Raw genomic sequence first — 25,152 nt, 5'->3', positions numbered from 1 at the left:
TTTCTGGAACTATTAATATTGGTGTCGTGTGTCAAATTTTGTATCCTGAAAAAGGTATGAAGTCCTGGCTAGGTGCAGTGGCTCACACCTGTAATCCCAGCGCTTTGGGAAGCTGAGGTGGGAGGATCACTTGAGCCCAGGAGTTCAAGGATATGGTGAGCTATGATGTCATCACATCACTGAACTGCATGCAGCCTGGGTGACAGAGCAAGACCCTGTCTCCAAAAAAAAAAAAAAAAAAAAAATCAAAGGAGAAGAAAAGAAGAAAAAAAAGATATGAAGTCATAATCTCCAGTTCCTGTGTATGTGACCTTGTCTGGAAATATGGTCTTTGTAGGTAAAATTTGTTAAGGTGAGGTCATACTGCAGTAGGGTGAGTCTTTAATCCAATATGACTGGTGTCCTTCTGAGAAAACAGCCATGTGAAAATAGAGACACCCAGGGAGAAGGCAACTCTGTGACCATGGAGGCAGGGATTGGAGTGATGCATCTCCATGCCATGGGATGCCAACAATTGCCAGCAGACACCAGAAGCTCAGAGACAAGCATGGGACAGCTTCTCTCGCAAAGCCCTCAGAAGGAACCAACCCTGCTACCACACCTGGATTTCAGACTTCTGGCCTCCAGAACTGTGAGAGAATGAATTGCTATTGTTTTAAGGCACCCCATCTGTGGTACTTTTTATAGCAACCCCAGGAAATTACTACAACTGGCGGTTTTTTTTATTCTGTATTTCTTGCATCCCTGGGATACTCTGTTCATGCAGTTTGTTGTTTTTTTTTTTCCTGAGACAGGATCTTGCTCTGTCATCTGGGTTAGAGTACAGTGGTGTCATCGTAGCTCACTGCAACCTCAAACTCCTGGGCTCAAGGGATCCTCCTGCCTCGGCCTCCCGAGTAGCTGGGACTACAGGTGCACACCACCACGCCTGGCTAATTTTTCTATTTCTTGCTCAGACTGGTCTTGAACTCCTGGCTTCAAGCAGTCCTCCTGCCTCGGCCTCTCAAAGTGCTAGGATTACAGGTGTGAGTCACAGTGCCTGGCCCCATATGGTTTTTTAATAGATTTAGGTTGCTGTCATTTTATTTAGGATTTTTTTTCTCATGTTGATAAGTAAAGATGGCCTATACTTTCCTTCTCATTCCGTGTTTGACTTGGTTTCATATCAGCATTGGGAACATTTCCTCTTTCTTCTGTCCTTTGAGACATAATCTGTTCTGAGAGTGTATGACAAATGCACTTGGATGCCATCCAGTCCTGCTGGTTTGTGTGAATAGATTTTTAACCACTGATTCAATTTCTTTAAGCTTGTAGGAATATTCAGGTTCTTCTGTACCTTGAATCAAAATTAATAAAATGTTTTTCTGTTAAATGGTCCATCTCATCTAAGTTTACAAATATATTGGCGTGAAGCTATCATAGTGTTCTTTCTATTTTGAAGTTTTCTCCTTCTACGTAACCACATTGTTTCATTCCTGAAGTAGTTTGTGCTTGCGCTCGCTCTCTCTCTCTCTCTCTCTCTCTCTCTCTCTCTCTCATTTAGTTTTGTAAGGGATTTTCTGTTTTATTAGTCTTTTTAAAGAACCAACTTTTGGCTTTTTTGAGCTGTCTTTTGTATCTTTGCTCTTATCTTTATTTCCTTCCTCCTACCTTGTTTGAGATTATTTCTCATTCTTCTTCTAGCTTCCTGCTTTGGAAGCTGAGCTCATTCATTTTCACTGTTTCTTCTAAAGTGAATATTTGAGGCTGTACATTTTTCTCAACCTATCACTTTAGTTTTATTACACAATTTTTGGTATGTAGAATTTAAATTGTTCAATTTTAAATATTTTCTGATTTTAATTATGCTTTATTCTTTGACTCATTTGTATTAATGGTTTAGAAACATCTTAATTTTCAAAACTGTAGGTTTTTTTTGTTCTTCTTCTTGATTGCCAAATTAATTTCTTTTTGATCAGAAAGCATGATTTTTTTTTTTTTTTTTTGGTGAGACTTGCTTTGTGGGCTAACCCATGGATTTTTGTAAATGATTTTATGACTTCTTCAGAAATAATTTGTATTCTCTTTTTGTTGGGACCAGGGTTCTATGTATGTTCATTAGATCAAATCTGTTAATTGTGTTGATCAAGTTTCATACCAATTTTTTGTCTACCTGATCTTTCAATTCTGAGATAAAGAAAAGGATGACAGAAGATTTCTTGTCAGAAATAATGCAAGCCAGAGACAATGGAGTGGCAAAAAGAAAAAAATCTTTGTCAATCTAGAATTGTAGACCCAGCAAAAATATCTTTCAAAAATGAAGGCGAAGCCAGGTTTAATAACTTAATGTCTTTCTCTACTAATTTCATCATTTGTGTCAATTCTGGGTCAGGTTCAATTGATTAAGTTTTCTTATTACAGTTCATTTTGAGCAGGAACTTGAATCTTGTGGGGACAAGTTGTATCAGATACCAGGGGAAGTTGTCCCAGCAGAGGAAGCACCAGGTGCCACATCCCACAGAGGGAGAACACAGTGCTCAGGAAACAGCAGGAGGCCAGTACTTCTCTGAGGAGCCAAGGGAGCTGGCATTCCCAGACATCAGACTAATTGTAGATGTTCATCTCTTGTAATTTGTGATGACATTTTACAAGGTACTGATGAATATGGACATCAATGAGCAAATTATTTTAATTGAGCATATTCATTACTTGGAAGGTATTTATCAAATTCTGTTAGATTTTTTTCTGTTGATATTTGTCTTTTAACATGTCATTTCATTGCAGATTAACCACTTCTTTTTTTTTTTTTTTTGAGACAGAGTCTCACTGTGTTGCCCGGGATAGAGTGCCGTGGTGTCAGCCTAGCTCACAGCAACCTCTAACTCCTGGGCTCAAGCGATCCTCCTGCCTCAGCCTCCCGAGTAGCTGGGACTACAGGCATGCGCCACCATGCCTGGCTAATTTTTTTTTCTATGTATTTTTAGTTGTCCAGTTAATTTCTTTCTAATTTTAGTAGAGAGGGGGTCTCACTCTTGCTCAGGCTGGTTTCAAACTCCTGAGCTCAAATAATCCGCCCTCCTCGGCCCCCCAGAGAGCTAGGATTACAGGCGTGAGCCACTGCGCCCGGCCAGATTAACCACTTCTAACTGAAAGTTAGGGAGCAGCTCCTCAATTACTAAGTTAAATGGATTTAAACAAATTTCCTTTGCCCTGGCACTTAAATGAAGGTATGAAAAGTTGTGCTGGATAAGTATTTTGAGCTCAGAAAATACATCTGCTACAGATTTGTGTGGGAAAGGAGATCTCACTTCTTATTTTAATTTGACAGCATGGGAAGTAGATAAAGTGCCTTGACATTACTTATGATTCAGACATTAGTTGTCATCGAAATGACTTTACTGCAGTGTGTGTTTCGCATTTAAGCACTGTGTGCCTTGTAATTTTAAGTTGAATTCATTAAGAAACATTATCAAGTCTGCAACAAAAGTGAATTTCCAAAACCATTCAGTGTTTAATGGTAGTTGAACAAGGTTTTTCTCATTCAGAAAATTTTAATCTTGTCCCTGAGTAAAAAAAATCACAATAAAACTTTACCACCGCTAAACTGTTGAACTGCTGTGTGGTAGGGCAAGTCAGGTTATTAGGTTTCTATTTCTGACAGAAAATTTGTGGAACTGTTGATGGCAAAGCCCATGACAGTGAATGAAGTTCACTGTTGACCCTACCATTTCAATAACTCATGATAGATTCCAATATTTTTTACAAAGTACCTACTAATGAATAATACAATAAATAACTATAGGTTTATATTTTCATATAACCTTAGATTTTCACATGCTTTGTAAATGTGGCTCCTTAAGCCTTTTTCTTATCCACACATATTCTAAACATGATCACTTGTAAAAATCTTAGCAGATTCTACTTCAGGTTGTACTGAATTAGTATTTTCTCAACTTATTTGAAAATATCCTCTACTGTAGTTGTTCTACATAGACAATTCATAGAGCCTAATTCTTTAGTCACTTCAAACTCAGCATTGACTCCTTTAATAAACAACGACTTAGCAGTATCCATAATGTCTGTGAGCTCATCAAGACTCAAGGGCGGGGGAGGGAGGCCAAGGGCAACATACATAACCTAAACATCTGTACCCCCATAATATGCTGGAAAAAAAAAAAAAGACTCAAGGAGGACCACTGGGCCACAGGACTGTTACATTGCTCTCACTGTCCTCAGCTCTTTAGGCAGCTAATCCTGTCAAAAGGCTAATGGTCTTAAGCAAGTTTATTTTCTTTTAGACGTATAGTTTTGGCTGCTGAAGTCAACACAATTTAATTAGCTCACCATTGGAGAACAGCTTTCCCTGCTTGGGTAACAAATGAGCCACTTTAAAACATACTTTAGGCCAGGCACAATGAATGGCTCATACCTGTAATCCTAGCATTCTGGGAGGCCGAGGTGGGAGGATCACTTGAGGTCAGGAGTTCAAGACCAGCCTGAGCAAGAGCAAGACCCTGTTTCTACCAAAAATAGAAAACATTAGCTGGGCATGGTGCTGGTGCTGTAAGCTAGACTAATGCCACGGCACTCTAGCCTGGGTGACAGAGCAAGACTCTGTCTCAAAAAAAGAAACATACTTTAGTGTAAGAGTCATTTTCATTTTTATGGCGTAATTTTGCTGTAATGAGATATTCCATTTTAGAGTTTCTCTTTCTTTTTTTTTTTTTTTTTGTCTTTCTTTTGCCTGTAAGGAAATGGAAGTGGATGAAGTTTCTCTTTCTATTTAAAATCTCTCTGACCATTATGTAAGTTGGGAATATTGTGATGAGTACTTGCTCTAGTAATGTTGACATAATGTTCTTTATGTTCTTTTAGCACAGCTATAGTATAGCTGCATAATGAACATGATCTCCATCTAATTCAGTAGCGCAATAACCCACACTCCACTGGTTCTTCAAAGCATGACATTCAAGGTCCACTTTTCTTCTCCTATTTTGACATATGGATAATAAAAACAGAATAGGCCGGGCGGGGTGGCTCACGCCTGTAATCCCAGCACTTTGGGAGGCCGAGGCAGGAGGATCACCTGAGGCTAGGATTTTGAGGTTGCAGAGAGCTATGATGACACCACTGCACTCTAGCAGCCTAGACGACAGAGCAAGACCATGTCTAAAAAAATAAGAAAATAAGAAAATGTCATAGTATGGTGCTGATCACCATCAAGTTATAGGTGCATCTTTGTGATTTTCAGGATCCCCAGCAGCAGTGTGAGCCTTAAGCACACCATCTCTGGTCTCTGTTGTGATGACTCAGTGCCCCTACTGTGTTGCAAAAGCAGCCACAGATGATACATGAGCAAATCTGCCCATATTCCAATAAAATGCTTCTAATGGACTCTGAAATATGAATCTCATATAATTTTCACATCACAAAATAATATTCAATGTATTATTTTTTTCCCACTATTAAAAAATAGAAAACCCATTCTTAGCTTACCAGCTATACAGAAACAGGTAGTGGGCTAAACTTAGCTGTGGTTTGCTAACCCCTGACTTAAAGTGAACTGCAGCCTTTTCATCATGGCTGGTCTGGAAGGCCCTATGGTCAGGCCCCTCTGCACCTCCGCCCAGCTCACTGCCTCAGCACAGGGGCCTCCTTTCTACCCCTTGGCCTTTCCCCTTGGTTCCCTCTACCTGGTCCCCTGTTTCCTCCACTCCCTTCTCCAACATCCCTCCCCAAGAGTTGTTCCTGTCTCCCTGGTGGCACTCCCTATTTCAGTCCCACAGCCACCTGAGGTTCTAGATTGTTCCTTGGCAGACGCCCTGGGACAGGAGCTCCATGGGAGTAGGAGGGTGTCTGCCACACACCTCATGTCCCTGCGCAGGCCCAGCACAGAGGTGATGCTCCAGCTCATCTGCACAGGTCTGGGGCAGAGGTGACAGGGCCCAGACACAGCCCTGGGTGCTGGTGGCTGGAGGCAGGACTGGAGAGGGAGCTTCAGTGTGCTGGGGACTCTGGAAGCTGTGATGCCATCTGAGTCCAGCAGGAGAAGCAACCTCTGGTGTCTTGGAGTCCACGGTGCTTCCAGGATGTTGAGGTGAAGGTGGCAGCCAGAGGGAAAGCAGTTTCTCACATGTCCCCCAGGAGGTGATATGGTGATATGTCTCCAGCTTGCGAGAAAGAGCCCTGCCCAGGCATAGGGGCAAAGCTGCAGTGAACACAGGGAGCCTGCAGGGTGGTTGATGGCTGCAACTGTGGGCAACACCAGGTTCCCTTGGCTCTCACACAGGGCCTCAGTTGTCTTTTGGTGACCAGTCAGAAACAGCAGGAGGGACGCAGCACTGATGACGTAGACGGAGGTGTCTTGTAGATGTGCTTGCATATGTCATTTTTCATATTTCCATTTTTCATATTTCATTTTGTTCCATAGCATAATTATGTGTTTGAGGATGTTGACCAGCAATCAACATGACATTTGCCATTCATTTATTCAACTTTTTAAAAAAACAATGACATTAGACATTTTTATTAGAGAAGCAATCACATTAGTTGTAGGAAATACATACAATTTCATAGAAGAAAATAAACACCTCACTACTTAGTGCCATCTATTACAGGCTGAACATATCTAGTCCAAACTCCAAAATGCTCCAAAACCTGAAAATTTTTGAGCCCTAACTTGACGTCACAAGCAAAAAATTCCACACCTGTCCTCATGCGATGGGTCACAGTCAAAATGATGTTTTATGCACAAAATTATTTAAAATATTATATAAATTACCTTGAGGCTATGTGTGTAAGATGTATAAGAGACATAAATGAATTTTGTATTTAGACTTGGGTCCCATCCCCAAGATAGCTTATTATCTATGTACAAATATTTCAAACTCTGAAAAAACCTGAAATCTGAAACACTTCTGATCCCAAGCATTTTCAGTAAGGAATACTGAACCTGTATTGATTTTGTGGCATATACCCTTGCAGTTTTTAAAAATATTCTACAACATTCCAGCAACTGCATTGTATTTCTTGGTATGAACAGTGTCCTCACCCAGTGCCTGAGGTTAGACACATGATTCGTCTCCAGTCTTCTTGCTTTGTACAAAGTTTTTAATTCTTGTTTACCAACTTCTTATATATATTTGGATTAATATTTGGGCTTTCTGTTGTATTCCAGGATCTATTCCTCTACCACTACCACATTGTTTTAATTATGTAGCTTTGTATTACTGTTTATATCGAGTGATACAAATGATTTCATCTCCCATTATCCTTTCTCAATTTTTCATAGCAATTTTTACATAGTTTTTTGGGGAGGGTGAACTTTCTAAACATAAATTTTTATTAGAATTATATTCAATTTATTAACTCATTTAGAAATAAATTATCTTTATGTTTATGGTTTTCCCATTTACCATTATGTGTTTCTCTGTTATATATTCAAGTCTTCCTTTATCTTAATAAAACTTTATAGTTTTATTCATATTGATCTAACATATTTCTTGTTAATTTATGCCTAGGACTTTGTTTCATTTTTGTCATTGTTGCCATTTGAAGGTGAATTTGGGTTCTGAGTAGTTGCTGCTGATACACAGAAAGCTTACTGATGTCTTGGTTACTAAGTGAAGACTACACTACCAGTATCCCCTAGTACTAATAGTAGTTTTTCAGTTGATTCTTTTAGTTTTTCTAAGCTGACAGCTAATGATAATTTTTTTTATCTTTTTTTGAGATATTTAAATCTCTTGCTTTTTTTTCTTGTCTTATTGCATTGACTGGCACCTCTAAAACTGTATTACATAATAGTGGTGAGAATAAATCTTACACCAACCGTAACGAATATGCTTTCAGCCTTCTGCTACTGAGTATTATGAAGGCCTTGAGTTTAATATGGATATTCTTGAACGGGTTAAGCAAATTTCTTCTACTTCTGAACTACTAAGTTTTGAAAATCATGAATACGTATTGATTTGACGTACATGCCTTTTGAATATCTGTCAAGATGATCGCCCACTCAGTTGTTCATTTCACAGATATTGTTGAGTGCCTGTGGTGTTCCAAGCCCTAATGTCAGAAGCTGCAGTCTCCATAAGGGTATTTCTGACCATGCTTCCTTCTCAGGTCATCTCTCACATCTGGTTGAAGCTGTGATTCTCACTGACCCCATCACTGTGCCCTTTGAACAGTAGCCCTAGGTCCAATGGTTCAAGCTCTGAAATTCCAGGACAGGGGCAGTTGGTGTCCCAGCCTGTCCCACAGCCTCTGGATGGGCCACAGTGGGGCTGTCCCTGTCAGAAGGAGGCAGGCTGAGGACAGAAGAAATATCCATTTGGACTGATGAAGGAACAGCTTTGTGCACTGGAGCCAGGATTGGGTCATTACTAGGAAACTGAAGCAGCAGCACCAACATTCTTATGTCAGGGGAAAGCCAGTTATTTTAATTGTACCATATTTTTTAAATTATTGCATTTATGTTCATGTCTTTTTTTGTTTTGCTGTATTTCAGTTCTTCACCACCAGCAGTGTTCCTTGAGAAGGACTATGAAATTTACCGGGATTACAGTGCTGATGGCCAGCTTCTTCACTACAGGTAGAACCTGCTATCTCAGGCATGGCCCATCTGCTGATATGAGCGTGGTTTTCTTAATGCGTCGGGTGTGTGTTAACTGGAGACCAGTCTGGCTCAGCAGGAAGCAGCTAGCAGGTGGGGCCCAGCACAGCTGCCTCCACCAGAGTGCTGGGAAAGTCTGGAAGCTGCAGGCTTCTGGGGCCTGGACAGAGGCCACTGAGAACTGTGCCCAGACCCATAGGCATATCCCATCTTGGAAGAACCTTGCCACTGCCTAGTTTAGGCAGCTGTGGAGCCCATGGCACTTCCCTCAGCCCCTGGTAGAGGAGCAAGGTCTTAGAGGATCCTCAGCGTGTGGTCCTCCCTAGGCAGCACTTTCCAGGCCCAGTCTGGAGCATCAATGTTAGTTGTAGGGAAGAGGGGGTGGCCTTTAGCCTCTCTCAGCCCTGGGGCAGCCTTATGGAGCATTGAACTGTTCCAGAGACCACCCTCAGGACAGTGGCACCTTCACACTGGGTAGGTAGGGTCCTGCCTTGGCCTCCTGATACAGCCAAGCAGTCGCCTGGACTTCTCTTTCCTTGCCTTAGTGACCAGTTTCCTGTGGGGAATACAGGGCTCAGGACAGAGTGTGTTTTTTTGGTTTCTTTTCTTTTCTTTTTTTTTGAGACAGAGTCTTGCTGTGTTGCCCAGGCTGGTCACCAACTCCTGGGCTAAAGTGATCCTCCCATCTCAGCCTCCCAAGTAGGTAGGACTACAGATGCTCACCACTGTACTCAGCTTAGGGCGCTATTTCTGTGGGTGGCCTGGGTGTCCCCAGTGTGGGCCACCCAGGAGCAATGTCATGACTGAGGAGAAATTAGAAGACCTGAGCAGGCTTTGGCTGTTTGCCCAGTTGAACAACTGAAGTATGGCAGCATAACTAGGTTTGTTTGAGTTTATATTTGCTAAACACCAGGCTGTGGAAGGAATTCGAGACCACCCTGCTCCCAGCAGTGTGGCTATCTGATCATGGCCACGTTTCAGAGTCTTCCTGTTCTTCCGTGTCCCCATCAGTGAGACAGGCCAGGGCAGCAGCTGACTCGGTGGTTCCCCTGAACTGACCAAGCTTGTAGAGGAGCCATCCTCACTGCAGATCAGGTTGTGGCTTTGGTCACCAGACATTTGTTTCCCTGTGGACTGAGCAGCACTCTAGCAGACCGGGGTAGCTGCACCCTTTGTGGCGCATATGTCCACCTGGTTTTTGGTGGACAACAATGCCACCCCCAGGGTGCCATTGCCCCCCAAAGCCAAGGTTCACTGGTGGTATCTCCGACATCCTCTACAGGCTTCGGGAAAGCAGGTACACCATGCCACTGCAGGTGTCAGGTGGAGTGAAGAGGGTCTTCTGGGCCTTCCTGGCTATATTGTGGGTGGGTGGCAGGTCCAGAGCTGAGCCCACCCCAGCGTCCTGCCTCCCTCACCCCTCTCAGGCCACTCTGGTAGCTCAGTCTCCTTTGGCCCCATGGAGCCATCTCCACCCACACAAGCTGACTCACCAGGTCCTGGTCTCCACCAAGGTCCAAGGATCTTCTTTGAGGTCCCTGCACCCCTCTGCCACCCGGTGGCTGCACTTGCTACAGCTGCTGCCTTGTTGTGTGTTCTGCCCCTCTGAGCACTCACTGCCTTGCACCTTGCTGATGATTCCATTTGAGGATCCCATTGGGACTACTGGTGCATCAGTCTGTTGACAGTGTGAGCGGCTGCATTTCTGGGTTGTCAGCTGAGGATTGGAGATGGAGACCACAAGCCCACACTGAGCTCTGTGGGACCTCTGTATCCTGGGACTTAGTTGGTGGCAGAGGACATGCCACCTTGTCAGCTAGCCCAGTGTGTCTGCTATGAGCGCCACCCCAGCCTGAAGGATGCTTCCTGCCTTTGGCCAGTGTGGTCTGTTCTAGTCCAGTGACTTGGTTGGGGGCTACTCTGTGCCAGGCAGCTCAGCCACCTTCCCACCCCTCAATCTGCTGCTGTTGTCCTCGTCACTAAGACCATGGGGCTGAGGTCCGGGGATGTCTGGAGGAAGAGGCTGGGTCCGTAGGAGGGGTGCCAGGTGGGGTGCAAGAGCAAGGCACTCACCTCAGTGGGGTCTCTGCGTCCTAGGTTGACACATATATTTTTAACAGGGAGGATGGAGCAGGTGAGGGAGGTACATGGTCAGACCCCATCCTGACTCGTTCTCAATCCTTTTTGCTGAGAATCTGTAACCTCCATGTGTTCTCACGGTGAACAGAGGTGGGACTTGCACTCCCCAAATCATCAATTGCTTGAAAGCAGGCCTGTGTGTGCCCAACTGAATCTGCCAGGCAAGTTCTTATCATCCAAGTCTCATGATCTATGGCTTCTGGAAAGGGAAGTTTTTTTTTCCCTGGGGGGTCTTAGTGAGAGGGCCCACTGCATAGCTTGGGTAGAGCCAAGCACAGTTACAGAAGGTGACGACATCCCTGGGGCAGAGTGCTGTGCGTGCCAGGGTCCCATGCAGAGCTCCTCTTGAGGCAGCACCTGGCTGGACTCCCACCAGGGGCTGCCAGGTATGATGCCACCGCCTTACAAGTGCTTCCCAAAAGTGAGGGAGGGAGCTGGTGCCCAGCCCCACCCCTGTCCCACTGGCCTACAGGAAGGGACCAGAGCCAGCCAGGGCCTGCTGGGCTCTGGAGGCCTGGATGGCCACTCCACGCCCCGGGCATGCCTGGCACTTCCTTTCACAAGCCATCCTCAGTGTAGAAGATCAGCACGATGTCATGTGGGGTGGCAGGAAATAAAACCCCTGTGAGATCAATTGTAAAAGAAAGCCAGGAGTGGATGCAGTCCGGGGATGCAACAAAGGCTGCCCCAGCCAGTCAAGCAAATGGCTTCTAGTGCTCTCTGCTCATTGGGATAAAAAAAAAAGTGCCAGCTTGATACCAGCACCTAGGAGTTCAAATGAAGAGATTACATCTAGATCAGCAGCCGGAAATGGAGTTGCCTGAGTTCACTCTCCCTGCGATTCTCCAGGACCTTCCCAGGTCATAGTCACCACCCTGGTGTTTTCACATCTTGCACGGTGCCGTCTTTGTGATTCTGCCCGTGGGCACAGATGGGCTTTGGGTTTCTTGTTGTGGTGGAGAGCGGAAGTTCCAGATGTAGAGCTCCCGTAGTGACATCTCATGCCCCAAGTAGGGGCAGCACTGGGGATAGAGGGTCAGTGTATTTGAGAAATATTTAGAAGGTGAAGTTGGCAAGATGTGGGGACAGTGTGAGGGAGACAAGCAGGCCAACACCCAGTGCTCTAACCAGATGTCCATGGGGTCCCACCCAGGAGCAAGGGCAGGCCTGCATGCCGGGACGTCAGCAGCAGCTCATAGCTTTAGGATTAGGTGCATTCACCCAGCCAGGGCAGGATGCACAGGGGAAGCTGACCTCCACAGACAAACCTGAGGATGGGGTCTTCATGGAGGAGGAGATTCAGGAGGAAGCCTGTCCAGGACCAGCCATGTCCCAACGACTGCTAGAGGCCCCTGGTCAGGGATGGCAGTGAGGACTTAGGGTGACCTAAGCACTAGGAAGGAAAATTGTTTTTCAAACATAATTTCAGACATATGGCTGCTTCTGGTTCTGTGTGAGCGTAATTGTATCTGCACTTACCAATTTTGGTGCAGAGGTTTTCTTCTGAAACCCGCACCCTGTTCCCCTTGTTCTTAGGCATCCCCGTACAGCTGCAGAGACGCACTCTGGCTTTGGTGTTGTTCTGGTTTTGGTTTTGTGCAGTGTACTCAATTCTTCCTTTGAAAATAGGCCCTGGGAGAAATGGCCTGCAGAGCTCTGAGCTGAATCAAGCCATTGTCCCTACCCGGCCTGCCTGACTTCTAGCATGTCCAGGTTTTCCAGCTTCCCTTGTGGTTTGAAAATGTCTACTGAACACCCTGTATTGGGGGTGGCTGATTCCATTTCATTTAGAGATGGGGAGAAGGTCTCCTGCCCTAGTGCCTCCATCCTACAGAGCTCTGGTACAGGAGTTAGGGAAGGGATGAGGAGGAGATGTTCGGGTTTGGGGAGTGTGAGGAAAGAGAGCTCCGGGTCCTACTTGCCCCTGGAGAGATGGAACGACCTGTGCTCAGGAGGAGGGCCTGGAAGGCTAGCTAGGGAGCCCGGGCTGGGTGGAGCGGGCAGACACATCCCAGGAGGAAGCATGGCAGGCAGCTGAAGGCACAGAGCCATTGGGGCTGCCCAGGGGCCCCAGGGGTAGGGGGTGGCAAGCTCAGCCAACAGACAAGAATGACAGTGGGCAGGGCCTGGGCCTGGATGTGAGGCCTGGGGAGCTGAGATGGGCAGGGCAGTGAGGTTGGGGGAACACAGGTGTGAGCTGCAGAAAGGTCTGGCAGGGCTCAGGGGCTACCCTGCCTGGACTGTGGAAGGGTGAGTGAGGCAGGTTGGTGAGAGAGACCTCAGAAGACAGGCTGGGCATCCGTGGGCTGTGGTCTCTGGGCCTCTTGATGCACCCCCATCTGTGACATGGAGCCCATGACTCGGGTGCTCTGCATGGGCCTTGGGCCTACTTTGAGGAGGTGCTTGGCACATGGACCTGCAGCCAAGCGGGCCTCCCCTCCTCATGGTCTGCATGGCCCGTTTCCTCCCTCTTCTGCCCTGACTGGGCCAACCACTCTCAGTTCCCGGAATAGAGTGTGTTATCTGACCAGCAAGCCTTTCAGTGACACTCACCCCCGCCCTCCTTGCATCCCATGGCTTCTCGTTCTAACTCAGGGACCCCGGCTGACAGCTGGGGAGGTGCCTCCTCAGGCCACAGCCTTGTACCTGTGGGTGAGTGTCGGCTGCACCCTACACCCAGCCCAGCACGGGGGCTAAGGCAATATCTATTGAGTGGTAAATAGAGGCACAGATGTGCAAAAATAAAGGTTCACATTTACTGAGTGTTTTCTGTGTGTCCTGAGCTAAGGACTTTATCATACACACATTGTGTTGTTGAATCTTCATAATAACTGATGAGGAAACTGAGACAGAAAGATGTTGGATGAAACCTAAGCCTGTAGCAGGAAGCGACAGGTGGTGTTCAGTCCCAGATCTCTTGGGCTCCAGAGCCTTTCACACCATGTCTCCCCAGACAGTGGAGGGGTTGACGCTGCAGCCAGCCCTCGGGGAACTGGCTCCACTGTCCCTTTCACCTGGCTGGCCCCTGGTGGCAGATACGAGCAGCCTCTAGCAGCCAAGAGGAGAAATCCCAGGAACAAGCACCCTGGCCATGCCTCACCCACTGCCCAGGTGATGAGGAGTTGTAGCCTCGTCCAGAGAGATCCAGCATCAGTCAGGGACAGAAGCAGCAGGACCAGACTGCCCGTCTGGCTTGTTGAGATGTACAGGATTTCCAGTGGACAGACTTATTGGAGACCAGCCTCCACACTCGAAAACAGTTGGACAAGCTAAACAGAACATATACAGTCACTCTGAAGTCCTCAGAGATCTTGCCTGGCCTGGAGATTTGTGCCCCTGGCACATATGTGATGCTGGCCCTGAGGATGATCCGAGAGGCTGAGCAGCTGAGTGGGCCTTGGGGGATTCCTCCAGGCTGGAAGGCCAAACATTCAGTGTTTAGAAACTACCAAAGAGCAGCCCCAGCTCACAGTCTGTGCTTATACTCCTGAAGGACTACACCTAGGAACAAGGTGAGCCGTAATTAGACCAGCCCTCAAGGCATGAGCACGGCATACAGTCACCTCAGCCTCAGACAGAGTTTGGGTGATCTGCCCGTACTCTAACTGCCTGCCAGAAACAAGTAAATGCAAAGCCCAAAGTATCTCTATAATTTTTCATACATAATGACCAAAATTTCAGTCTAAATTTATCGGAATTTATTAAAAATCGAAACAGACCCACAGATCTACATTTTGGAGTTATCAGACACAGACTGTAATTAATATGATTTATAGACACAAAATATTAAATGGCAATTAAAAATAATCAAATTGGTATCGAAAACTGAAAAATACAACAAAAACTAAGAAATCAATAGATGGATACGTGGTCTGAATGTTTGTGTCCCCCCACCCCCGCCCTGCTGCAAATTCACATGCTGAAATTCCAACCACCAAGGTGATGGTATTAGAGGATACAGCCTTTGGGGGATGGTTAGGTCATGAGGACAGATTGAGGGATTAATGGGACTAATGAATGGGATTAGTGTCCTTATAAAAAGCAGCATGAGAGAGACCTCTCACCCCTTCCACCATGTGAGGACACAGTATCAAGGGACCATCTATGAACCAGAAAACAGGCCCTCACCAGACACCAGATCTGCTGGCACCTGAATCTAGGACTTCCCAGCCTCTAGAACTGTGAGAAATAAATTCCTGTTGTTTTTAAACTACCTAGTTTCAATGAGCCAGTGAGGCTCAAAAGAGGCCCAACAACTAGTGCGATCCCCATTGGGTGGAAGGTCTGGCATTCAGACAGTGCAGCCCTCGGGGATTGTGGGTGCCCTTAGCCTGACATGGGTGTTGGTGGGAGCTAGAGGGACAATGTTGTTTGGGTCCAGGTGAAAGTGGTAACTTGGGACAGAGTCAGGAGAGAATGGTCAGTCGTCTTAAAGCTCACCGGAGCCTCTGGCTGAAAATGGAGCCCTGAGATGCTAGTGCTGTACTCTGCTGGGCTCACCTGGACTCCTGGGGCCATTGGTGGTTGACCCCACTGCTGGTAGGAGCACAGGCAGGCCTTGGGTCCAGGAGTAAATCCTGTAGCAGGGCTCAGTGCACAGCTTAGGAAAGATGCACATGGAATCCAGAGGCAAGAGATCCCTGGCAGGGCTGCCGGTCCTCAGTTACAGAAGCAGCTGTGTGCCTAGTGCTGGGCTGGAGACAGGAGCGGGCATGTCATGGGGGCAGCAGCCATTTCGGAGAGCCTTGGAGGGGAGGGCTGTGGGCTGGGCAGTGCATGAGGGGCAGCTGCTCCAGGCAGCAAGGACTGAGAAACGGCACACAGATGGTTCCCAGGGAAGCAGGGTGGGGAGGATGCTGTGGGCCCATGCTCCCTGACTTCCCCTGAGTAACCATGCCTGTCCACTCCCCACACAGGACCTCCTCGCTCCGGTGGAACTCAGGCACCAAGGAGCGTGTGCTCATCAAGGTGGCTGACCGTGAGCCCAGCTTCCTTGCCCCCCAGGGCAATGGCTGCCCCCCAGACAGCCAACCTGGGGGCCGCTCCCGCAGACCCTCTGGCAGCCAGCACTCGCCCAGCCTGCAGACCTTCTCCCCAGAGGCCGATGGCACCATCTTCTTCCCAGAGAGGAGGCCATCCCCCTTCCTAAAGAGGGCCGAGCTCCCCGGGAGCTGTTCCCCGCTGCTGGCCCAGCCCCGAAAACCCTCCAGTGACTCGCAGCCCTCCTCCCCACGCTACGGCTATGAGCCGCCCCTCTACGAGGAGCCCCCAGTGGAATACCAGGCTCCCATCTATGACGAGCCCCCCATGGACGTGCAGTATGAGGCCAGTGGAAGCTTCCAGGCCAGCTCGCCCCAGAGGTCGCCGGGACGCAAGCCCCGCGCCTTCCTGCCATCGTCCAAGCAGGCGCCCCCCTCACCCTGCCAGCAGCTAGTGCTGACCAAACAGAAGTGCCCGGAGCGCTTCATGAGCCTGGAATACAGCCCCGCAGGCAAGGAGTATGTGCGGCAACTGGTGTATGTGGAGCAGGCGGGCTCCAGCCCCAAGCTGCGTGCCGGCCCCCGGCACAAGTACACACCCAACCCTGGGGGCGGCTCCTACTCCCTGCAGCCCAGCCCCTGCCTGCTGAGGGACCAGCGACTGGGCGTCAAGTCCGGAGACTATAGCACCATGGAGGGGCCCGAGCTCCGGCCTGGCCCAGTGCACACACCACTGCCGCAGGCCCAGGAGGACACCATGTCCTGGTCCAGCCAGCAGGACACCATGTCATCCACTGGCTACTCCCCAGGCACGCGCAAGAGGAAGAGCAGAAAGCCCTCTCTGTGCCAGGCCCCTAACACCCCTGCCACCGATGGCCCAGGGGACCTGCTCCGTGAGCAGCCCCTGGCAGAGGAACGGCCCCCCTGTGGGCCCAGCCTCGCCCCAGTGAAGCTCGCAGAGGGCGAGGCAGATGGACTGCGGGGCACTGCCGAGCCCTTCCTGGCACAAGCGCGGCTGGCCTGGGAGGCACAGCAGGTCCACTTCCACATGAAGCAGAGGAGCAGCTGGGATTCCCAGCAGGACGGCTCGGGCTATGAGAGCGACGGCGCCTTGCCGTTGCCCATGCCTGGGCCTGTGGTGCGCGCCTTCAGCGAGGACGAGGCCCTGGCCCAGCAGGAGAGCAGGCACTGGAAGAGGAGCACCTTCGAGAAGCTCGGCTTCCCACAGATCCTGCTCGAGAAGAGCATCTCCGTGCAGACCAATCTGGCCTCACCGGAGCCTTACCTCCACCCCTCACAGGTGAGGGGCACCGTGGTGAGCTCAGGGGTCCCCAGGCCCACCAGGCCCCTAGGCTGGCCCGAGAGCTTGGGGATGGTATGTGGGGTGGGGGGGTGGGCAGCAAGCCAGGCTCAGGTGTTTCTGGCATCTACAATGTTATTGTGGCACATAGTGGTCCTGGTGCCTGGCATCTCGAGGCCCTAAGCACACCAGTGGGCTGTGAGGACACAGCCGGCGAGCCTACCCCGAGGCTTCCACAGAGGGTGACTTGGGGCTCTTAGACAGGTTCTTCAGGTCACTTGGAGCTGCGGGCCTGCCCTGACTCCAGGCTACAGAAGCACAGAGGCCACAGCAGACTGGGAGGGCAGCCTCCCGACACTGTCCCTGGGCCCTGAAGAAAGGAGCAGCTGAGGCATCAGGCGCCCTGTAGTGGTTCTCGGAACCAGTCCCCAGGTGGGGGCTCCCCAGGCAGGAAGAGCTGCTAAAGAGGCCGGCCCGGGGAGTCCTGGGGTGTCGTAGCCACAGCTGGAGCCAGAGCAGAGGCCCACCTTGGCATGCTCCCCGGTGGTGCCAGGAGCAGGTGTGGTACAACCCCCTTGGCACCTACATGTGGCTCCGTCCAGCAGCTCAGCGCCCAAGCATCCGTGTCGAAGGTCCTCCCTCCTGGAGACCTCCAGGCCCCCAGGACTCCATGTGCTCTCATGCCCTTGTTTTCGCTTCCTGACCCTCAGTGATCACACCAGGCTGCTGCAGACACAGGAAGCCGAAGCCGAGGGTAGGCTTGGTGTCTACTGGGTCCGGCTAGTGGCCTGAGGGTCAGGGCGGGTGGAATAAGAATCCAAAGGGCCTCCTAGAGTGGAGACAGCCTGCCTCGAAAGCTGCCACGTAGCCTTAGTGACCCTCCAGGTTACATAGCTCAGAGCAGCCTCCAGTCAGTGTTTCCGTCCACTGCTTGTGACATGGGAAGAGGACAGGACAGAGAGGCTCGGGCTGCACAGGTCAAGGTCCCCCAAGAGCAACACAGAGAGGGAGGGTCCTCCTGGAGGACCAGCTCCCAGGGTAAAGGTAGAAAGAAGGGCCTCGGGGTCACATGGATGCTAGGAGAAGTGGGATTGGGAATTAGACACTGGCCTTACACAGTGTGAGTTGCCACTTTCTGTCCCTATAGGAGGACGCTAGCACTTCCTTAGGCAGCAGCATGATGATCAGCCCCAGCCTAGGGATGAATCCGCATGCCTTCCTCCCCCCTGCCATCAGCCGGGTCACTGGGCTCCCTGACAGCATGGCTGTTCTGGCTGCTCTGCCTCACCAGGCCCCTCTTGGACCTTCCACCTCAGGCAGCCTTGTGGTGAGCAGGGCAGCCTCTCACCTGGCTGGGTCAGGTGGGGCCCCCAGCACACACTTCTGGGACTATGGTCGAGGTGGGCCAGCTGCCCGGCCCACTCTCAGCCCCTAATGGCTCAGCCCCATTTGTCCTTCTCAGTCTGAGGACCTCGGTGCCTGTGCCCAGTTTGAGAGCAGCCGGCAGAGCCGCAGTGTGATGCCCAGCTCCAGCTGCGTCTTCCCCACCTTCACGCTGCGCAAGCCCTCCTCGGAGACAGACATTGAGAACTGGGCCTCCAAGCACTTCAACAAGCACACCCAGGGCCTCTTCCGGCGGAAGGTGTCCATCGCCAACATGCTAGCCTGGAGCAGCGAGTCCATCAAGAAGCCCATGATCGTGACCAGCGACCGGCATGTGAAAAAGGAGGCCTGCGAGCTCTTTAAGCTGATCCAGATGTACATGGGCGACCGGCGGGCCAAGGCGGACCCACTGCACGTGGCCCTGGAGGTCGTCACCAAGGGCTGGAGCGTGCAGGGCCTGCGGGACGAGCTCTACATCCAGCTGTGCCGGCAGACCACTGAGAACTTCCGCCTTGAGAGCCTGGCCCGTGGGTGGGAGCTCATGGCCATTTGCCTGGCCTTCTTCCCACCCACGCCCAAGTTCCACTCCTACCTGGAGGGCTACATCTACCGGCACATGGATCCCGTCAACGACACCAAAGGTAAGGCCCAGTGTGCAGGACCCTCGGCACCTCCAGGCTCTGCTGCTAGCTCAGGTAAGGACTGTGGAAGGATCCTGGTCTGTGCCAGGCAGCACCTGGACAGGTCCCAGCAGCCCCAACAGGGCCTGCCACACAGGAGTGCCACCTCTGAGAGGATGCACGTCTCCTGAAAAACCCCACACCTGGGTTTCTGCTGGGACTTGGGCATTGTCAGGGGCCCTGAGAAGAGCCCCAGGCCGTCCTGGCAGAGACAAGGACATGGGCCTCAGTGTCTCGGCCAGCCAGTGTCCACTCTGCTCCAAGCCCACCATGGCTAGTCAACCTCTCTGATGCGGACAGGGCAGCAGTGGTCAGGCCCCTGTGTGCTTGCCGCACTTGCTTTCTGCTCCCGCAGCTTAGGGGTAGTGACCACGCCGGTGAGACTTAGGCTGTCTGGGTCTGGATGGGGCATCCCAGCAGAAAGCTCCTGTGAGCAGGTCGAATGTGATGATGGGCTTGTCGTGTTCAGGTCTAGCGAGACCTGAGCTGCCCCAGGGGTCAGAAGTTAGGGCCAGCACAGGTACCCACTTGCTTATAGCTGCCCAGGGCCATGCAGGAGGCCAGATAGTGCCTGGGGCTCCCATAGCTGATGTTCTGGGTCTGTCTGGGCCTGGACCATGGTCCTGTCAGCCAGGCAGCTCCTATGCAGCTAACCTAGTAGCCAGACTGAGCCCCTGGCTGGGCACAGTGAGCACAGGGCAGGCCCACAGGCAGCTCCGTGTCTGTGGCAGGTCATCCACCCCAATGTCATGGGCATGTACAGGCCACAGCCAAGGAACCAACACCCAGACATATGTGCACACATGCACACACACATGCACGCCCTCAGGTCAGACATGCACAGACTGCTCTGCTGCAATGAGAGTCCACCCTTGCCAGGACTTTGCCTCTGCAGAGATTGAGCCCCTGGTCAGGGCCTTGCCCCTAGCCCAGATGCTGGGGGAAGTGGCTGCCCCACTGCTGTGGGGCCAGGGTGTGGGCTCACAAAGGTGGGGTGGAGGCTACAGGGCTGTGGCAGGTCCTGGAGACAGTGCGTCAGGCATAGGCACCATCCAGCACACCAGCTGTTTGTGAGAGATTTTGGAAGCCATGCATTTGTGCCCCAGGTATGTGCTTTTCAACACAAGGTCACAGCAGAGGCAGTGTCTGGCTGTGGAGGACCTGCACAGAGTAGCAGAGCCAGGTGCTGAGCATCCTGCGTCTGGCCCTGTGGGCTGTAGTGGGGTCTTGGCGAACTCCAGGCCTTGGTCTTCTTGGACCTTTCTAGAAGCAGGTGGAGTCCTAGGGCTATGTTCCTGTTGGCATCATGGTTCACCTTCTCAGCCTCTTCCAGAGGGGCCCTGAAATGTTGCACCTTGAGATGGAGGCTGTGGAAATGTGTCTCCACTGCTCAGCACAGCACTCAGCCCAAAGTGGGCACCCTGAGAGTAAGAAAGTGAGTAGTTAAGGCTGCTGACCAGCAGATGTGTGGCTGGACCATACTCCCTGGCTGGGACTTCTTAGGGGAGTTTGTGTTCCAGGCCACATTTTGGGGGGACCCCAAGACATTGCCCTCCACACAGAGGTTTGTGTGCCTTTGTCCTGGTATCTTATACCCATGGGGTCCTGGGTGGCGTGTACAGGGGAATCAGGGCTCAGCCTTGGCAGCCATGGCTTCAAAGACCCCCCGTAAGGCACATGAGGTCTCAGAGCACCATATGGGCCAGGGCCTCGGGGTCTGGGGCTCTGTGTGGTCCCACCTGCCTGGCCTGGATGGCCTACATCCAGGCTGCAGCACTGGGGCACCCTCACAGCTAGAACCCAGTCTGCAGCCACAAGATCCACTTCTAGGTTCATCTGTCAGAGGCCCTGCTTGCCCTGAATCCAGACTAGAGGCCTCTACATACAAGGTGGTCATCCCTTCTGAGATGGGCCTCACACTCCTTCCACCCAGGCCCCTGTCCCTGGTAGGCACCACTTTTCACATGCAAGTAACATTGGTCAGAAAAACAGGCCCAATCAACCCAGGAAGATGTAGCCTGTGCCCTGGAGGCCTTAGAAAAAGAAAACTGCAGCCCACAGGGACAGGGCACCTGTCTGTGGACAAATGATGAGAGGCAGAACTGAGCCTGGCTCCCATGCCTGGTGCATTGCCCTCAACCACCTGCTTGCCTCAGCCTCAGGAACCTCTGATTTGACTCATCCACCAGCATCTGTGTGACCTCCACCGTGTGGTCACCACCCCCAGGGACCAAGGCATGGTGAGGTGAGCCCCAGCTCAGCCTGTCTCATGTGTGGCTGCACCATTTTGCCAGGCACCATCTGGGGGTCTCCTGGTTTGTGCCCAGGACCTCCCTCAACAGGCCCTTGACAGAGACATGGAGGCACACTTGGTGGATACAACAGACTTCACTCTCCCACCTGTTCCACAAAGGTAGAACCTGTTCTACTACTATATGAGCACTTTGGAAGGCTGCAGACCCTGAGGGCTTTTACACACTGCTCAGCTACATGCATTCAACAAGACTTCCTGGCATCCAGTTCCTGACAACAGATTGAACATGCACATTTGCCATTTGCTTCGACTCTGCCTTGAACTCTTGCAAAAAAAAAAAAACAGTGAAGATTTAAAACAAAGAAAGGTGACTATAAATAAAATTAAAAAAAAACAAAAACAAAAACAATAGTGAAGGAATCTTTAGAAGGCTAAAAAAAACCCCACAAAGCAATGTTAAATGGTACAGCTGCTATGGAAAATAGTATGGTGATTCCTCAAATAATTAAAAATAGAGGCTGAACGCGGTGGTTCACGTCTATAATCCCAGCACCATGGGAGGCCGAGGTGGGAGGATCACTTGAGCTCAGGAGTTCAAGACCAGCCTGAGCAAGAGCGAGACCCTGCCTCTACTAAAAATAGAAAAAATTAGCCAGACATGGTGGCGAGTGCCGGTAGTCCCAGCTACTCGGGAGGCTGAGGCAGGAGGATTGCTTAAGCCCAGGGGTCTGAGGTTGCTGTGAGCTAGGCTGATGCCATTGCACTCTAAGCTCAGGCAACAAAGCAAGACTGTGTCTCAAGAAAAAAAAAAAAAAATTCTACTTCTGGGTCTGTACCCAAAAGAAATGAAAGCAAGGATTGTAGCAGATATTTGTACACCCATGTTCATAACACATTATCCACAGTAGCTAAAAGGTGGAAACAACCCATGTGTCCATCAGCAGATGAATGGATAAACAAAAAGTATATGCCAAGTAGTATATACATAAAGTGGAAAATTATTCAGCCTTAAAAAGGAAATTCTGACACATTCTACAACATGGATAAACCTTGAGAATATTATGCTGGTGAAAGAAGCCAGTCACCGAAGGACAAAGACTGTGATTCTACTTCTGTGAGGTCCCTGGGGTAGTCAAATTCACAGGGACAGAAAGTAGAAAGGTGGATGTCAGGGGCTGGGTGTAGGGAGAAATGGGGAGTTAGTGTTTAATGGGTACAGAGGTTTAGTTTGGGATGATTACAAAGTTCTGGAGATAGATGGTGATGATGGTTTGCACAACCATGTGAATGTACTTAATGCCACTGAACTGTACACTTAAAAATGGTAAATTCTATGTTATGTGTATTTTACCACTATTAAAAAAACCCACAAAGACAAAATAGGAAAGGAAGAATAACTGATTTGGAAGCTGGAAGCATATGGACAAGTGGCAGGAAACTGACATGGCAGACCAGAAAAGTGGGTCCTAAGCAGACAGTAGGAAATCCGAGAAGCTGAAGCAGGTAGCAAATCCTTAAAAGCTCAAAAGTAGGTACAGCCAGATTGTTCTAGCAATGGGGGAAGGGAGGTCCCTAAAGTTAAAAACAAAAGGATCGGTTGAAAGTTTGTTTAAGAAACAAAATAGCTACAGTGGGTAAGAATATATATTCTGAGTCCAGACTGGACTCAAATCCCAGCTACACTATCAAGATAGGCCATATTCAGGGCCATGAAACAATTTGCAGTAAATGTTAAGGAATGTAAATCATAGAAAGTGTGTTCTCCAGCCACAATAGAATTAAATTAGACATCAGTAACACAAAGATACCTGGAAAATTCCTGAGTATTTAGAAACTAAAGAACATATTACTGAATAACCTATTTATTTGTCGAATAAAAATCAAAAGGGAAATTAGTATTTTGAAGTAAAAGAAAATGAAAACAAAACATATTAAAATTTGTAGGATGATGCAGCCAAAGCAATTCTTAGAGGGAATGTTATAGCATAGCACCTAAATGCCTGTATTAGAAAAGAAGATCTCAAATCAGTGACCTCAGCTGCTTCTTTAAGAAACTTTTTTTAAAAAGAGTCAATTAGCTCTCTGGGAGGCTGAGGCAGGCAGATTGTTTGAGCTCAGGAGTTCGAAACCAGCCTGAGCAAGAGTGAGATCCTGTCTCTAGTAAAAATAGAAAGAAATTAATTGGGCAACTAAAAATATATAGAAAAAATTAGCCAGGCATGGTGGTGTATGCCTGTAGTCCCAGCTACTTGGGAGGCTGAGGCAGAAGGATCACTTGAGCGCAGCAGTTTGAGGTTGCTGTGAGCTAGGCTGATGCCACGGCACTCTAGCTCGGGCAACACAGTGAGACTCTGTCTCAAAAAATAAAAAAAATAAATAAAAAATAAAAGAGTCAATTATACCAAAAGTGAGCAGAAGAAAGGAAATAATGAAGATTATAGTAGAAATCGAATGAAAAGGAAAACAAAGACAAAAGAGAAAATCAGTGAAATAAAAAGCTGATTCTTGCAGAAGATTGATAAAATTGATAAACCTCAGCCAGACTGATCATGACAAAAAGAGTGTGGTACAGTGGTATGCACCTGTGGTCTCAGCTACTCTGGAGGCTGAGGTGGAAGGATTGCTTGAGCCCAGAAGTTCATGACCAGCCTGGACAATATAGCAAGATCTCAACTCAAAAAACAAACAAAAGGAATGAGAACTTATATCACTACAGATTCTACAGATGTTAAAAGGATAAGGACATACTATGAACTTAATACCAGTAAATTTGTAAATTTAGAGGAAATGGAAAAATTCCTTGAAACATATAAACTACCAAGCATCATTTAATAAGAAATGATCTGAAATAATGTATAAAGTCATATATCCGTTAAAGAAATTGAATTTGTACTTAAAAACCTTCCTACAGGCCGGGCGCGGTGGCCCACGCCTGTAATCCTAGCACTCTGGGAGGCTAAGGCGGGCGGATTGTTTAAGCTCAGGAGTTCGAAACCAGCCTGAGCAAGAGCGAGACCTCGTCTCTACTAAAAAAATAGAAAGAAATTAATCGGACAACTAAAAATATATAGAAAAAATTAGCCAGGCATGGTGGCGCATGCCTGTAGTCCCAGCTACTCGGGAGGCTGAGACAGGAGGATTGCTTGAGCCCAGGAGTTTGAGGTTGCTGTGAGCTGGGCTGACGCCATGGCACTCACTCTAGCCCGGGCAAAAGAGTGAGACTCTGTCTCAAAAAAAAAAAAAACCTTCCTACAAAGAAAATTCCAGGCCCAAATGGCTTCACTAGTGAATTCTACCAAACATTTAATTGTTTGTATAGCAATTCTACATAATCTTTCAGAAAATTGAAGTAGACTATTTCCTAATTCATTCTATACTAAAATTAGAAAAGGACATTAGAAAAAAGAAAGTATCCGTCATGAACATAGACGCAAAAATTCCTAACAATATTTTAGCAAGTTGAACCCAGAAATATATAAAAGGGATAATGCATCTTGACTAAGTAGAGTTTATCCAAGGAATACATGGTTGGTATAATGTTAAAAAATCAGTCAATATAAATCACCGTATCAACAAAGTAAAAAACATATCATCTCGACAGGCGTAGTAAAAGCATTTGACAAAATTGAACAGTCCGTTTTTTTTTTTTGTTTTTTTTTTTTTTAAGATACAGGGTCTCATTATGTTGCCCAGGTTAGAGTCAAACTCCTGGGATTAAGTGATTCTCTCACTCCAGCCTCCAGAGTAGTAGACTATAGGCATGTATGCCACCATGCCTGGCTAATATTCCATTCTTGATAAAAACAAACTAGGAATAGAAGAGAACC

At 48.8% G+C, this 25,152-nt stretch overlaps 1 protein-coding gene across 2 annotated transcripts in view; it reads left to right on the top strand.

Annotated features, from left to right (window-relative positions):
• ARHGAP39 (Rho GTPase activating protein 39) overlaps nt 1-25,152 on the top strand; it is a 129,734-nt gene that overhangs the window by 94,249 nt on the left and 10,333 nt on the right. For both annotated transcript variants that reach the window (XM_012648162.1, XM_012648163.1), the window contains 3 exons: nt 8,486-8,569; nt 15,646-17,008; nt 18,471-19,032. In XM_012648162.1, coding sequence (XP_012503616.1) covers nt 8,486-8,569; nt 15,646-17,008; nt 18,471-19,032 — 2,009 coding nt within the window. The remainder of the gene's footprint in view (nt 1-8,485; nt 8,570-15,645; nt 17,009-18,470; nt 19,033-25,152) is intronic.

Source organism: Propithecus coquereli, unplaced genomic scaffold (genome assembly GCF_000956105.1).
Source record: "Propithecus coquereli isolate 6110/MARCELLA unplaced genomic scaffold, Pcoq_1.0 Scaffold28, whole genome shotgun sequence".
Taxonomy (NCBI): domain Eukaryota; kingdom Metazoa; phylum Chordata; class Mammalia; order Primates; family Indriidae; genus Propithecus; species Propithecus coquereli.
Note: the sequence above shows the minus strand (reverse complement) of the source record. Positions and strands in the feature narration are given on the sequence as shown.